At 44.6% G+C, this 16,195-nt stretch overlaps 1 protein-coding gene across 3 annotated transcripts in view; it reads left to right on the top strand.

Annotated features, from left to right (window-relative positions):
* Positions 1–16,195, top strand: part of fmn2b (formin 2b) — a 91,017-nt gene that overhangs the window by 58,143 nt on the left and 16,679 nt on the right. For all 3 annotated transcript variants that reach the window (XR_010013794.1, XR_010013793.1, XM_063002779.1), the window contains exons 14-16: positions 6,679–6,771; positions 11,783–11,834; positions 15,090–15,239. Coding sequence is in view for 1 of the 3 variants with exons in the window: in XM_063002779.1 (XP_062858849.1) it covers positions 6,679–6,771; positions 11,783–11,834; positions 15,090–15,239 (295 nt within the window). In the remaining 2 variants the exon portion in view is untranslated. The remainder of the gene's footprint in view (positions 1–6,678; positions 6,772–11,782; positions 11,835–15,089; positions 15,240–16,195) is intronic.

Below are 16,195 nucleotides of genomic sequence, written 5' to 3'. Positions count from 1 at the left end.
ACAGATGTATTTTATTCCCTGTTTATTTAAAGTAAACACAGTAAACAAGGACCGGCCACATGTTCTTTATAGTAACCTCATAAATAAAGCTCGCAGATCCCTAAAAAGGTGAACGGGTACTTCCAAAGACTTGTTTTATTATTCCCTTATTATTACCCTATTTACCCATCCATCCATCCCACTGTTCATCCATCCCACTGTCCACCATCCCACTGTCCATCCACCCCACTGTTCATCCATCCCAATGTCCACCATCCCACTGTCCATCCACCCCACTGTTCATCCATCCCACTGTCCATCCATCCCACTGTCCATCCGTTCAACCATCCATCCATCAGTTCTTATTTTTTCTTTTCTTTCTCTGTTCTGTCTTTATTCTTTCTTTTTTTCCACGTTCTTTTTAATTTTCCTTTTTCTTTCATTTTCTTCTCTTTTATTTTTTTATTTTTCTTTTTTTTTCTGTTTTTTTTTTGTACCGGATGTTTTTTCTTTTTTGTTCTTATTGTTTTCTTTCTTCTTGTTTTGTATCTGTTCATCATCCTTTTTCATTTTTCTTTCTTTTTTTTCTTTCTTTTGTTTTTTTTTATTTTATTTTTCTTGCTTTCATTTCCAGTTCCTCCCTGTCAGTTTCTTTATTTCTTCATTTTTTATGACAGGCTTTCATTTCTACATTTCTATTCTTTTTTTAATTTGTCCAATTATACATCCATCCCACCATAGACTCCTCCATCCACCCCACAATCCATCCCACTATAGACTCCTCCATCCACCCCACAATCCATCCCACCATAGACTCCTCCATCCACCCCACAATCCATCCCACCATAGACTCCTCCATCCACCCCACAATCCATCCCACCATAGACTCCTCCATCCACCCCACAATCCATCCCACCATAGACTCCTCCATCCACCCCACAATCCATCCCATGATAGACTCCTCCATCCACCCCACAATCCATCCCACCAGCCATCGCCACATGCATTAGAACAAAACTTATCAGATGTAAAATCTCGATCTAAAAGAATCATGTTCCTCACTCTCACGTCTCTCTGTACTAAAGTGAATCACTTTACTCTCGTCAGGCTTTTTTTGGTTGTTTTGGGTTTTTTTCCTCCAGTGTCACACACACATCTATAATCACGTCTTCACTCTCTCAGTGAAACACACACTCACTGCACTTGTCGACTGTGGTCCTTCCCTGATAGCTGTGGAGTTTGTCAGCTCTTGGTGGGGAAGCACAGCGTGGGTCCGGTCAGCCGTTTGATCTCTCGTGGCACCAATCAGACCTGCCAGCGCTCCCCATACCTCTGTTATGACTGACCTACAGAGACTGAGAGAGAGCAGGGAAGAGAGAGCAGGGGAGAATACTAAGTGGTACATTATGAAGAAGAGACTGTAGGAATGATTCAGAGCGAATACAAACCCAGAGGCTGAAAATGGAAATCAGTTTGGCCTGTCTCCATCCCGGCTTTCTGTAACGGGACTTACAAATTACAGCCTAATCTCTGGTTACAGTCTCCTGAGTATAAAGCTCTCCATGTTCTTCTGCTCTCTCTAGTGCAGGTCCAGCAGATCCTCCTGAGTATAAAGCTCTCCATGTTCTTCTGCTCTCTCTAGTGCAGGTCCAGCAGATCCTCCTGAGTATAAAGCTTTCCATGTTCTTCTGCTCTCTCCAGCGCAGGTCCAGCAGATCCTCCTGAGTATAAAGCTCTCCATGTTCTTCTGCTCTCTCTAGTGCAGGTCCAGCAGATCCTCCTGAGTATAAAGCTCTCCATGTTCTTCTGCTCTCTCTAGTGCAGGTCCAGCAGATCCTCCTGAGTATAAAGCTTTCCATGTTCTTCTGCTCTCTCCAGCGCAGGTCCAGCAGATCCTCCTGAGTATAAAGCTCTCCATGTTCTTCTGCTCTCTCTAGTGCAGGTCCAGCAGATCCTCCTGAGTATAAAGCTTTCCATGTTCTTCTGCTCTCTCCAGCGCAGGTCCAGCAGATCCTCCTGAGTATAAAGCTCTCCATGTTCTTCTGCTCTCTCTAGTGCAGGTCCAGCAGATCCTCCTGAGTATAAAGCTCTCCATGTTCTTCTGCTCTCTCTAGTGCAGGTCCAACAGATCCTCCTGAGTATAAAGCTCTCCATGTTCTTCTGCTCTCTCTAGTGCAGGTCCAACAGATCCTCCTGAGTATAAAGCTCTCCATGTTCTTCTGCTCTCTCTAGTGCAGGTCCAACAGATCCTCCTGAGTATAAAGCTCTCCATGTTCTTCTGCTCTCTCTAGTGCAGGTCCAACAGATCCTCCTGAGTATAAAGCTCTCCATGTTCTTCTGCTCTCTCTAGTGCAGGTCCAACAGATCCTCCTGAGTATAAAGCTCTCCATGTTCTTCTGCTCTCTCTAGTGCAGGTCCAACAGATCCTCCTGAGTATAAAGCTCTCCATGTTCTTCTGCTCTCTCTAGTGCAGGTCCAGCAGATCCTCCTGAGTATAAAGCTTTCCATGTTCTTCTGCTCTCTCCAGCGCAGGTCCAGCAGATCCTCCTGAGTATAAAGCTCTCCATGTTCTTCTGCTCTCTCTAGAGCAGGTCCAGCAGATCCTCCTGAGTATAAAGCTTTCCATGTTCTTCTGCTCTCTCTAGTGCAGGTCCAGCAGATCCTCCTGAGTATAAAGCTCTCCATGTTCTTCTGCTCTCTCTAGTGCAGGTCCAACAGATCCTCCTGAGTATAAAGCTCTCCATGTTCTTCTGCTCTCTCTAGTGCAGGTCCAACAGATCCTCCTGAGTATAAAGCTCTCCATGTTCTTCTGCTCTCTCTAGTGCAGGTCCAACAGATCCTCCTGAGTATAAAGCTCTCCATGTTCTTCTGCTCTCTCTAGTGCAGGTCCAACAGATCCTCCTGAGTATAAAGCTCTCCATGTTCTTCTGCTCTCTCTAGTGCAGGTCCAACAGATCCTCCTGAGTATAAAGCTCTCCATGTTCTTCTGCTCTCTCTAGTGCAGGTCCAGCAGATCCTCCTGAGTATAAAGCTCTCCATGTTCTTCTGCTCTCTCTGTAGTACAGGTCCAACAGATCCTCCTGAGTATAAAGCTCTCCATGTTCTTCTGCTCTCTCCAGCGCAGGTCCAACAGATCCTCCTGAGTATAAAGCTCTCCATGTTCTTCTGCTCTCTGTAGTGCAGGTCCAACAGATCCTCCTGAGTATAAAGCTCTCCATGTTCTTCTGCTCTCTGTAGTGCAGGTTAAAAATTTCATTCATGATTGTAGTCAAGGTGTTATGTAGTCAAACGTGATCCAGTAGAGAAAGACCAAATCTATGGGATACGGCTGCCCCTCATAAACCCAACGTCAGGAGGCTTGTTACAGTATGGCATTAGAGACTAGGTTTAGTCACAGTGTCGATATTGTAAATAATAATATATATCTTTAAATAATACATAGAACAATATATATATATATATATATATATATATATATATATACTGTATATATATATATATATATATATATATATATATATATATACAGTATATAAAGTATATATATACAGTAAGTATATATTAATATTCTTATATTCATTTCTCTGTGTACGTATATAGAGATATATAGCTAGATAGATACATAGATGTGTATACACACACAAACACACATACACACACACACACACACACCTCGGACTGCTATCCAAATTTCCATACGTAAACATACCTCCATGTCCGTGGGTGGGTGGGTCTTTGAACATGGGGTTGAAGCATGAGGTTATTTCCCAAGGTCAGCCGTTTATGGGGCTGGAAGTTGTTAACACATTGGAAATGGTTAACAGCCTCTCTCCTCTTCCTCTTCTCCCTTTGCCATTTTACCCCCTCCTCTTAAATTCCTCCTCTCTTCTCATTGCCCCCTCTATCAATCAGTCAGGTCAGCCTCAGACAGGCCACAATGCAGAGGTCTCGCCGGTCAAACGGCTCCCGGTCACGGCCAATCAGAGGCCGGGTTATTTCGGGAGACACTCAAGTAATTGGAGGTGCAAATTTGGGTTCCACTCGCGGGTCGGACGATCATTTACGCCACCGAAGGGGCAGGAAAGAGTTAAACAAATACCCAGCGGCGGCTGAAGCATCGGAGCACCTTTACCGGCTTGAATCATGTTCATTTAAAGCACCACACACAAAAAAATGTTTTTTTTTCATTTATGGCACTTAATCTGGTCCTGATTTCGACTCTGGATCTGAAGAGTCTGAACATGTGACTCGTCTAGTGCAGCGCTTTAACAAGAACCATCCAGATGAGCTGGACCGACATCAATGAACACGCGAAGGTTCGATCTTTACACAGCGCTTTTAAATTCGCTACCGCTCGCTTTTATTTTATAGACCAGATCTGATCTGATGTGGCCCTCGTTGTGGCTACGGGCGACCGGGTGCCCCCGTCGTGTCGATTATTCTGCTCACGTATGTGTCCGAGGGGGGCGTACGCATTAAAAATCACGCCGGGCGACCGTTTCTGTACAGATGTCTTTGATTAAAGGTGTAAAGAATATATAAAGCACAGATGGTTAAGGGCCTTGCTCAAGGGCCCAACAGTGGCTGCATGGCAGAGCTGGGAATCAAACTCTCAACCTTTCAGTTGTTAGCCTAAAGCCCTAACCAATAGGCTACCACTGTCCCTACTGATGCTAGCCAACTACCACTGCCATCCGGGGTTCAAATCCGATGCAGTGCTATCAGCCGGTCGGGCAGCTGGATACACACAATTGGCTATGTCAAGGGGCTGCACCAGATAAATGTGCCGCACCGAATGCTGGGATTACCTTCACTGCTAGGGAAGCATTGTAGGCTCCGTCATCATTCAGTCAGATTATAGTTTAGAATTAAGGCGCCTCAGTAAGCAGCATTTTAAGGAATCTAAGAATTTAGACACGCCCCTTTCTTAGGAGCGTGTGTCTCAGGATGATGTTAAATGCATCCATGCAGAGAGATCACTAGGTTCTCAGACAGACCCTGTATGATCAAAAGTATGTGGCCACATTTTAAATGAATGATAACTCCCCGGTTCGAATCTCGGCTACCGGTCGGCTGGGCGCCATCTAGCGGCACAATTGGCAGTGCCTGCAGCAGACACAAATTGGCCACCGTGGACTAAATGGGTGGGGTTAGCACGTGAAGAAGGGGCCCGCTAGGACTGTGCACGTGTCGGAGGGCAATATACCCTCCTCGAAGGCAATCAGGGATCCACAGCAAATGCATAAATAAATAGAAATAAATAAATAGTGTCCATCCAACTTTGCGGCCAAGGTCTTTTTCTCTTCCAGCATGATATGACTATGAAGCAAGGTCCATAAAGACGTAGTTTTATAGGTTTGGTACGGTATATAACAGTTGACACGTGAAAATAAACCGGAACGTCGATTGCAAGTGTCTAACCTCACAAATAACCACCCAGGAAGAGTGCTCAGGTGTCCTCATGCATGTTAGACGTCGTGATGAATGATCCTGCTCTGAACGCGATGGGAGGTTCGGCAGGAAGTGGTTATGGCCGAAGGAATCCAGCGAGGTTCACTCTCGCTCCTCTGATCATAATTGGTGTAATTGTGCCATGTTTTGCTTGCTGATCAAAGACGGTCCTGCAGGAAAAGCCAAGGTCCCGATTTTCTTTCACCTCTGCCATCTTTTCATCCCCGAGCTCCCGGAAAGGATTTGTCAGCTAATTGTGTGTGATTCCTACAACGTGCTGTTTGACTGACCATCCGAATACATGTACAATTATTAAATTAGAAATCAGACAGATCTTCATTAGGATTAACATGCTTATATAATCACATCAAATATATCATTTATTTTTCTACTGGAGCGCATGCATATATAAATGAACAGTGCATACCCTTGTTTGGAGATTTAAATGATTTATACCTCTGAACCACCTTTCTTTAACTAAATAATTGTTATTAATACTTTATTTTAATAACATGCACTGGTTACCCCCCCCCCCCCCTTTTTTCCCCCCCCAGAAGCTTCCATATTCATGGGGTCACTACAGCAGATTATATTGGTCGGCATACCTGATCTGGCACAGTTTTTATTCCGGCTGCTCTTTCTGACACCACCCCGTCTTATTTCATCCGGGCATGGGCCAATCACGTTTGTGTAGACGCCCAACGGGGACAGTAGTGGGTTAAAGATATACATACAGAGGCGCCGAGATTCCGAACTTCTCGGCTGGGCGCCATCTAGCGGCCATAATTGGCAGTCCCTGCAGCAGACACTAATTGCCCACTGTGTCTGCTAGAGCGGGATGACCGGACTATGCGGGTGGGGTCTTCAAGCTGTGCAAGGTTCCTGATTAGCAGATAGAGGAGTCTGTGCAGAGTGCATGGGCGAAAAGAAGGGGTCCGCTAGGACTGCACGCCGGTTGGAGCAGCAATGTACCCACCTTGAATGCTATATATATATATATATATATATATATATGTGTGTGTGTGTGTGTGTGTATAAATATATACCAGCAGCCCTTCAAGGATATACTCTTGTTGTCTCTTTGACAGCTGTTGATATAAGCAAAGAACTTCCTAAGATATTTATCATGACCTTGCCATAGAGACAACTGTTCCATGTTTTATGATCAAAGCTTTTATGTTCCTTGTATGATCTGACCTCTCTGTTCTTCTCTCTCTCTTTCTTTTATTTGTATTTTCATTTACCCAGCATGCACTGCTGAGATGGAAAAGGTGTGTCAAGTCTCTTCCGAGGAGCACCTGCAGCCCTTCAAGGATAAAATGGAAGAATTTGTAGGTCAAGGTGAGTCAATCACGCTTATCTAAAGAGCAACACCCAGATTGTTCACTGTAGTCCATCTGTTTCTCTACATACTCTTTTAGCCTGCTTTCACTCTGTTCTTTAATGGTCAGGACCACTACAGAGCAGGTATTATTTAGGTGGTGGATCATTCTCAGCACTGCAGTGACACTGACATGGTGCTGGTGTGTTAGTGTGTGTTGTGCTGCTATGAGTGGATCAGACACAGCAGCGCTGCTGGAGTTTTTAAACACCGCGTCCACTCTCTGTCCACTCTATTAGACACTCCTACCTAGTCGGTCCACCTTGTAGATGTAAAGTCAGAGACGATCGCTCATCTATTGCTGCTGTTTGAGTCGATCACCTTCTAGACCTTCATCAGTGGTCACAGGACGCTGCCCACGGGGCGCTGTTGGCTGGATATTTTTGGTTGGTGGACTATTCTCAGTCCAGCAGTGACAGTGAGGTGTTTAAAAACTCCATCATACCAGCAGAACACACTCTAACACACCACCACCATGTCAGTGTCAGCGCAGTGCTGAGAATGATCCACCACCTAAATAATACCTGCTCTGTGGTGGTCCTGTGGGGGTCCTGACCATTGAAGAACAGGATGAAAGGGGGCTAACAAAGCATGCAGAGAAACAGATGGACTACAGTCAGTCATTGTAGAACTACAAAGTGCTTCTATATGGTAAGTGGAGCTGATAAAATGGACAGTGAGTGTAGAAACAAGGAGGTTGTTTTAACATTTAATTATTATTATTTTTTAATTCAAATTAAACTCACGTGCAGGTTTGTGATCTGAGCTGCTTTGTTAGTTATTTTTTACCCCGGTATCATACATTCTTTTGGTGAATGGATGAATAACAGAGCTCATTGTTTCTGTGAATGGCACCGCCTCACGTTTGTTTATTTACACCATTAAGCTTTTGAATTCAGCACCAAGAGAAGAAGAATAGTGTTTCCTCAGCCCGGGGTCTCATAATAAAGCCCCGTCACAGAGCGTGTTCCCAGGAATTGACTTCCAATTGACATTCCTCAAATTCCTAATCTCGTTGGTCGGGAGGGATCGACCCGGCCCGTCGCTCTCTCCCTCTCCTTCTCTGCTTCTCTCCTCTAGAAGCCGTTTAAGGCATTCCCAGCGAGTGAGCATTATCGGCGTATAAATCAAAGTGAAGGAGGCATCCTGCTCCGTCGTGCCGGGTGAAATCGGGTGGTCTGGCTGTGATTAGCCGCCGGCGGATGGTGTTCCACTTAGCCGCAGTGCGCCAACGTGTCACGACCCCAAACCTCCAGCGAGCATGAGATTTTGCTAACCTCACGTCAGATTAATTCGTTCCCGCGTGACCCTCACACACACACGAAAACGGCCTCCGAGAGCCACGCTGAGGGTCAGCCGACCTCGCCTCGATACACACACACACACACACACACACACACACACACCCCAACTCGCACGCTGTGGGACGGATGAGGTGATGGATCTGCCGACCTGCGTCTCATCATGAGCAGAAGTAGATTCAATACTGGAGACGCCAAACGTATTAAAAAAAGGATTTACACATATAGCTTGTTGATTTTAGCAGAGATTTGATTGGTCGATTGATTTTATTGATCATTTCTCCTCACATTGTTGCTACAGAATGTTACATTTTCTCTATGCAAGGGAAACTAAAAGCTCCTTAAATAAAATACAGAGGAACCTCGATTTAAGCGACTAAAAGAGGGGAGCACTGGTCCACAAAATGCGATTATCCATTGGGTAGCACTGTCGCCTCACAGCTGGAAGGTCCTGGGTTTGATCCCCAGGTGGAGCTTGTCAGGTCCTTTCTGTTGTGGAGTTTGCCTGTTCTCCTGTCTTTGCGTACAAACTCAGGCAGGTTTAAAAAAAAAAAAGCAGCTGGTGAGTGCACACTGTGATAGGGGACATTTAATGGTTATTTAGGGGGACATTTAAGCACAGCGCTGTCTTCAGTGGTGGAGAAAGAGAAAATGCCACTAATGTCTAGTTCTCACTACATGATTTTTGCCCTGATTGCCGCTCGCCGACTGGTCGCAGCCAGATGTGCCAGCTCGGCAGCAAATCAGCGTTCATTTGGGACTCCTGTGGTTGGGTTTTTGCTCAATGACTCAGGAAAAATATCTAGCACTCTAAATATCTGGACCTGTCCACGATTTAAAATCCTGGGGGGGGGTGTCATCTTCAGTTGGTCATCTTCTAGACCTTCATCAGTGGTCACAGGGCGCTGTTGGCTGGATATTTTTGGTTGGTGGACTATTCTCAGTCCAGCAGTGACAGTGAGGTGTTTAAAAACTCCAGCAGAGCTGCTGTGTCTGATCCACTCATACCAGCACAACACACACTAACACACCACCACCATGTCAGTGCAGTGCTGAGAATGATCCACCACCCAAATAATACCTGCTCTGTGGTGGTCCTGTGGGGGTCCTGACCATTGAAAAGCAGCATAAAAGGGGGCGAACAAAGCATGCAGAGAAACAGATGGACTACAGTCAGTCATTGTAGAACTACAAAGTGCTTCTATATGGTAAGTGGAGCTGATAAAATGGACAGTGAGTGTAGAAACAAGGAGGTGGTTTTAATGTTTAATTATTATTATTTTTAATTCAAATTAAACTCACGTGCAGGATGGGGTTTAAGCTGCTTTGTTTAGTTATTTTTTACCCCGGTATCATACATTCTTTTGGTGAATGGATGAATAACGGAGCTCATTGTTTCGGTGAATGGCACCGCCTCACGTTTGTTTATTTACACCATTAAGCTCATTAAGTCATTGGGTTTTTGCTCAATGACTCCATGCTCACTGACTCAGGAAAAATATCTAGCACTCTAAATATCTGGACCTGTCAGCGACTTAAAATCCTGTAGTGTGAAGTGTTGCGATCAGGTTGTGACTGGCAGCGAGTGTGGCGTCGAGCTCCAGCCAATGAGAACACAAGATACAGAGTGATGGGAATCTTGGAGATGGAGTGTAAATGTGTGTGACCGGGGCATCATATAGATTCTATCAGAGTACACCAGCACACACACAAGCTTTACAGTATTTGTGACCTTATCGTCCTCGCCAAACCAAAATGCCAACGTTACATTGCAAAAAATATGCATTTACGTCCAACTCTCACTGCAGAACAGAACAGACGATCCCCGCTGGTGTCGTAGTCAAATCCCCTCCTTCACCCAGATTTCTTTCTTTGCTTTTATGCAGCACATCAGCGCTCAAACAACTTTGATCGCTCGATTCTTGCTGACGTGCATTTTGGGGGCGTGGTATCACTAAACCCCTCGTCACTTCTCGGAACGTAGTTAAGGAGACCAGACAGACTCGTCTGAGATTCCTCGCAGTGATAGATGGTGTAGTGCGTGACCCCCTATCGCTGATCAATCGTGTAGTGTGAAAAACCCAACGACTTAAAAGACTCCCGATTACAAGAGATCAAAATGTGTAGTGTGAACTGTACAGCCATCTGAACTTCTGTAAAGTTAACATTAAAAAGGTCCACTAGACACGTCAGATTAATCACATGGAGGTTGGATTGCATTTATCACGATGAAGACCTCTGAGTCATGTGACCCCTAAAGCCGAAACTCCTAACAAATCACGGAAATATCCGCCGGTCTGTCCTGCCTGTCTTACAGACACCTTTAGTCATCACACACACACACACACACACACACACACAGTGTTAGAGTGGCTGGGGGTTCAGAGTTCGCGCTCTGAACTCATAACCACTACCGGCCTCAATTTGTCAAAGAGCACATAGGTCGGTGACCCTCTTTGGCCCCTACACTTCTGAGGAACTGTTTCACACACACACACACACACACACACACACACATTATGTATCGGAGAAGCTCCATCATCCTGATTTGCATGGTCCTCCCCTGCCTCAACACACTGGCGACAAAACAATTCACCCTTTTGTTGTTCTGTTTTCCTTCCTTGTCTTTTTTGAGCACTTCAAAGAGCCAGCGCTGGATTTTCACTCCGTATTGGGCGATCTTCACCCCCTCTCCATAGCTCCAGACTTTTTTGGTGCGGGGCGACGTGAAACCTCTCATACGCATCCAAACATCTTGGCCCGCTTACTCCGCTTTTTGTTTTTTAATCCGTATTTGTGTGTTTTTTTTCTTCTGCCTTGACGGATGGAAGACGTCCGTGCCGAGGGAAAGAAGGAGATCAGAAGTGAGAGTGACGCTCTGCAGAAATGCACTCTTGCTATTTTAATAATCAGACGGCACGTCAGATCTTTCATGTGTGTCTGTTGCTCAAGTTTCTTGAGGGACGTTTTGTGCGACAGGCTTAAAAAAACCTCAGACAGGCCCGGGACTCGCCCTGTCGCCGATCGTTATTACCCGAGCGCTAGACGGGTCACGGCGGAGAAGTGAAAGCAGACGCAGACCAGGGTCTCTGTTTTGTCTGCGCTCGCCTTGTATTTCTGACTTTTTTTTTTTTATTATTTCCAGTTTTTCATGCGTTCTTATGTGTGCGAAGGGATTTCCAAAATCAAAAAAGCTTTTCGTGTCCGTGTGTGCAGAAACGAGGTCTGGTTTTCATACGGGATCCTTCCAGTAGTTCAAATCCAGAGTTATTATTAGTCATTATACTCCACTGCGAATGAGTATATTTTATTTTAGGGTGTGGTTCAAGCAATCTGCCCTCTGCATGATATTAACTCACAGAAATGGACCAGCCCGATTTGCCTTCATTTATACACTTTGGGTCTGAGCTGCCTTGCTGCGTACTGCCTACCTGGGCAGCTGCCTCAGTAGAGAGGATCCCCTCCCCTTTTCTGAATGATTTAAGTGTCTCTCAGAGGTGTTAATGGTTTGGCAAGAAAAAAATCTTCTGCACACACTGAAGTCTAAAGCAAAATCAAGAGTTGGGGGTGTTTTTCTGAATATATGTAATATATTTATGATAAAACCCGACCTAGATTGTTCTACTGCTTTTAAATAACAGATAATCTTTTTTATCTTTCTGTTTTGCAGCAAAAGATGAACTGGAGGCTCAGGAAACCCAGCTAAAGCAAACACACAAAACGTAAGGAGTCTTTACTGATAACCCACCCATTACTACCATCACCATCCATCCAACCTGTTACTGATAACCCACCCAGTACTACCATCACCATCCATCCAACCTGTTACTGATAACCCACCCAGTACTACCATCACCATCCATCCAACCTGTTACTGATAACCCACCCATTACTACCATCACCATCCATCCAACCTGTTACTGATAACCCACCCATTACTACCATCACCATCCATCCAACCTGTTACTGATAACCCACCCATTACTACCATCACCATCCATCCAACCTGTTACTGATAACCCACCCATTACTACCATCACCATCCATCCAACCTGTTACTGATAACCCACCCATTACTACCATCACCATCCATCCAACCTGTTACTGATAACCCACCCATTACTACCATCACCATCCATCCAACCTGTTACTGATAACCCACCCATTACTACCATCACCATCCATCCAACCTGTTACTGATAACCCACCCAGTACTACCATCACCATCCATCCAACCTGTTACTGATAACCCACCCAGTACTACCATCACCATCCATCCAACCCATTACTCATATCTCACCTATTACTACTATCATCATTCATTTAACCATTTACTGATAACCCACCCATTACTACCATCACTATCCATCTAACCCATAACTAATATCCTACCCCTTACTACCATCACCATCCATCCAACCCATTACTGATAACTTATTAGTATAAATCACCATTTATCAACGCATTACTTATAACCCACCCATTACTACCATCCATCCATCCAACCTGTTACTGATAACCCACTTATTACTACTATCACCATCCATTTAACCAATTACTGATAACCCGCCCAGTACTACCATCACCAAACATCCAACCCGTTGCGAATATCTCACTCAATACTATTATCACAATTTATTTACCCATTACAGAAATTCTATTCATTACTACCATCACCATCCATCCAACCTTTTACTGATAACCCACCCATTACTACCATCACCATCCATCCAACCCATTACTCATATCTCACCTATTACTACTATCATCATTCATTTAACCATTTACTGATAACCCACCCATTACTACCATCACCATCCATCCAACCTGTTACTGATAACCCACCCAGTACTACCATCACCATCCATCCAACCTGTTACTGATAACCCACCCAGTACTACCATCACCATCCATCCAACCTGTTACTGATAACCCACCCAGTACTACCATCACCATCCATCCAACCCATTACTGATAACCCACTTATTACTACTATCACCATCCATTTAACCAATTACTGATAACCCGCCCAGTACTACCATCACCAAACATCCAACCCGTTGCGAATATCTCACTCAATACTATTATCACAATTTATTTACCCATTACAGAAATTCTATTCATTACTACCATCACCATCCATCCAACCTTTTACTGATAACCCACCCATTACTACCATCCATCCAACCCTTTACCAATAACCCACCCATTACTACCATTACTATCCATTCAACCCGTTACTGATTACTCACACATTACTACTATTATCATACATTTAACCAATTGCTGATAACCCACCCATTACCACCATCACCATTCATCCAACCAATTACCGATATCCTATTCATTACTACTATCCATCCAACAACCATTACTATTTCTGTACAGTCAGAGTTAAATAGTTGTAGCTGTTTATTTAAAGCACACATGGGTTCAGTGATGACGACGTCCTCTGACGATCTAAATTCCAGCAAACCGAATGACCTCACTGTCGTTAAAATGCAAGGCACATTAATAGTTCTTAAACTGCTATATTTAAAGAAAAAGCCGACCACGCAATGCGGTTGTTTGGGTTGTAAATTTGGCTCTGTGGTGCGGAGCCGAGGTCGGAACAGTGAGACCGTATAAACATGTCTACAGACAGAGTCAAAGCAGAAGAAACACAGAGTCAACGTACGGCTGCACATATAGTTTATGGCTCACTAGAATAAACTCAGTAAAACGTCAGGTGGGTCCGGCATGGTGACCAACATTAGGTCATGTCATCAACCATCGGTGTGTTTATCCTGATTGGTCGATCTTTGCTCATTAATACTTCCATCGTGTCCTACATTAACAGGCTTTACATGTAAGACCCATGGAGACATAACAAGTGCTTGATGTGGTGAAGAACAAGTACAAAGTTGTGCCGTAATGCCCAGGGCAACACACACTCGATGAAATCTGACATGCTGTCAAAACATTAGAGTCGCAGTAATTGAGTTACCAAGTAAAAAAAAAAAAAAAAGACGCCCGTTGCACCAAAGCCTGGTTCAGATTTCGAATATGATACTCGGCGGTTTGCACTGTTAACAGTACAAGTAAGGAGCCGGGAGTATTTTTGGGTGGCGGTGACTGCTAAAAGAAAAGCCTCGTAAATGTCTGATTATTAGATTTATTTATAGCGTGGCTAGAATAGCGCTAGGAGCCGCTATGTTGGCTGGAACCGCAAGGAAAGGGGTGATAATTTGGCAACAGTCAGTAAGAAACTGATAAATGTTTGTTGAGTTACATGGTCAGAAATTACCCTCCTTCGAAATTTGCACATTGGAAGCCAACCGGAGCTACCAACCTGGCCGGGCGTCCACACCAACACAGTTGGCCGTGTCTGAGGGAGGGAAGGTCAGACGGGGTCTTGCTACCGCAAGGTCTGTGTGTGAGCCCAACACTGGCAGGTGACGAGAAGCAGGCACAGATTGGTCAGAGGGGGCGTGTGCTGATCCGACTCTCCATGGTCAGATTGAGGATTGGATATGACCAAAAAAAAAAAGAACAGGAGAGTGCTGAGAAACTTTTGAATGAATGAAAGCCTTCATTCGTCATATATACATATCCCAGCCATTGTTCGGCGCCCCTGGAGCGGGCAGGGTTAAGGGCCTTGCTCAAGGGCCCAACAGTGACTGCATAGCAGAGTCTGGATTTAAATCGACAGTCTTCCACCTTCCACCCCAAAGCTCTACGCTGTTAAGCTACTGTTGCATCACAGCAAGAAGGTCCTGGGTTCGATCCCCAGATGGACCAGTCCAGGTCCTTGCTGTGTGGAGTTTGCATGTCCTCCCCGTGTCTGTGTGGGTTTCCTCCGACAGTCCAAAGACGTGCAAGTGAGATCAATTGTCCATGACATGACTGTTCACCACCTGTGACTACCTGTCCTGTCGTGAATGTAGCACAGTGTGTCAAACATGACCTAAAACATAAATAAATCGATGTTCCTGCAGGTTCCTGGAGCTGACGGTTTTCTTCTTCGTAAAGCCTAAGTGCGGTGAGAAGGAAGTTTCACCCAACACATTCTTCTCGGTGTGGCACGAGTTCTCCACCGACTTTAAAGATCAGTGGAAGAAGGAGAACAAGCTGATCCTGCAGGAACGGTGAGTGACGGACCATGTCGTGTTTAGTCTAGGAAGTTAAACCTGTCGAGTTCTCCGACCTGTCCGAAATTTTAGAACTAAACGCCGGACTGGACCGAAGGGTCGCGTCATTTTCTTACCTTAAAAATGCCTTACTGAAGGATACGCATGAAGGAACTGATTTATTTAGCAGCCCTCCTCACGCCGTAGCTCGTTTTAATGGTGTGTAAACATTTTCACTTTAGTTAAGAGTGAAAAGTAGCAGGCAGCACCGGGGGGCCGGGTGAAGTCGGGTATAGAGGTGCACAGGGGCGCCAGATTGGATTTAGTGTGCCGGTACTTTATAACGTTCCTCAGTGCTCGCCAGGCTGTGTTGGAGGTGAGGGTATCATTCGGACACCACCAACTACATGACCAAAAGTACTGGGACACTAGGGCTGCACGATATTGGAAAAAAACTGACATTGCGATTTTTTTTTTCCTGCGATATATATTGCGATATTAAAAAAATGAATAGTAATAATATTAATAATGCATGTATCTTACTCTAAATAAGGGGCTCATCTGTGAAAAAGGGTGGTGCCTACAAGGGATACAAAAGATTATGACTAAACTAAGAAAGCTTCAATATCACTTGAGGGAATTAACAGGATTGACAAAATGGGTCATTTAATATTTTATTTCACAATCAAAACCTCTTCAAGTACTAAACATTATTAAAAAAAAAACTATACAAACAAAAGAGCAGCTATACACCTGTTCCAAATCCGAGATGCCTTACTAAGCTCACTACTGAGGCATCTTAATATTTCAACGTTATTTTGACTCAAGAACGAGCGAGAATCGGAAGCGTCCTTAGTGATGAAGGCAATCCCAGAATTCATTGCGGCATCTCTTCTCTCACAGAAAAAAATAAACATGGCTGACGGTGCGGACAAAGTTATTTTCAAACGTAAATAAATAATTATCGATTTTTA

The sequence above is a fragment of the Trichomycterus rosablanca genome, chromosome 10, assembly GCF_030014385.1.
Source record: "Trichomycterus rosablanca isolate fTriRos1 chromosome 10, fTriRos1.hap1, whole genome shotgun sequence".
Taxonomy (NCBI): Eukaryota; Metazoa; Chordata; class Actinopteri; order Siluriformes; family Trichomycteridae; genus Trichomycterus; species Trichomycterus rosablanca.
The sequence above is the reverse complement of the archived record's forward strand: the minus strand, read 5'-3'. Positions and strand labels throughout refer to the sequence as shown.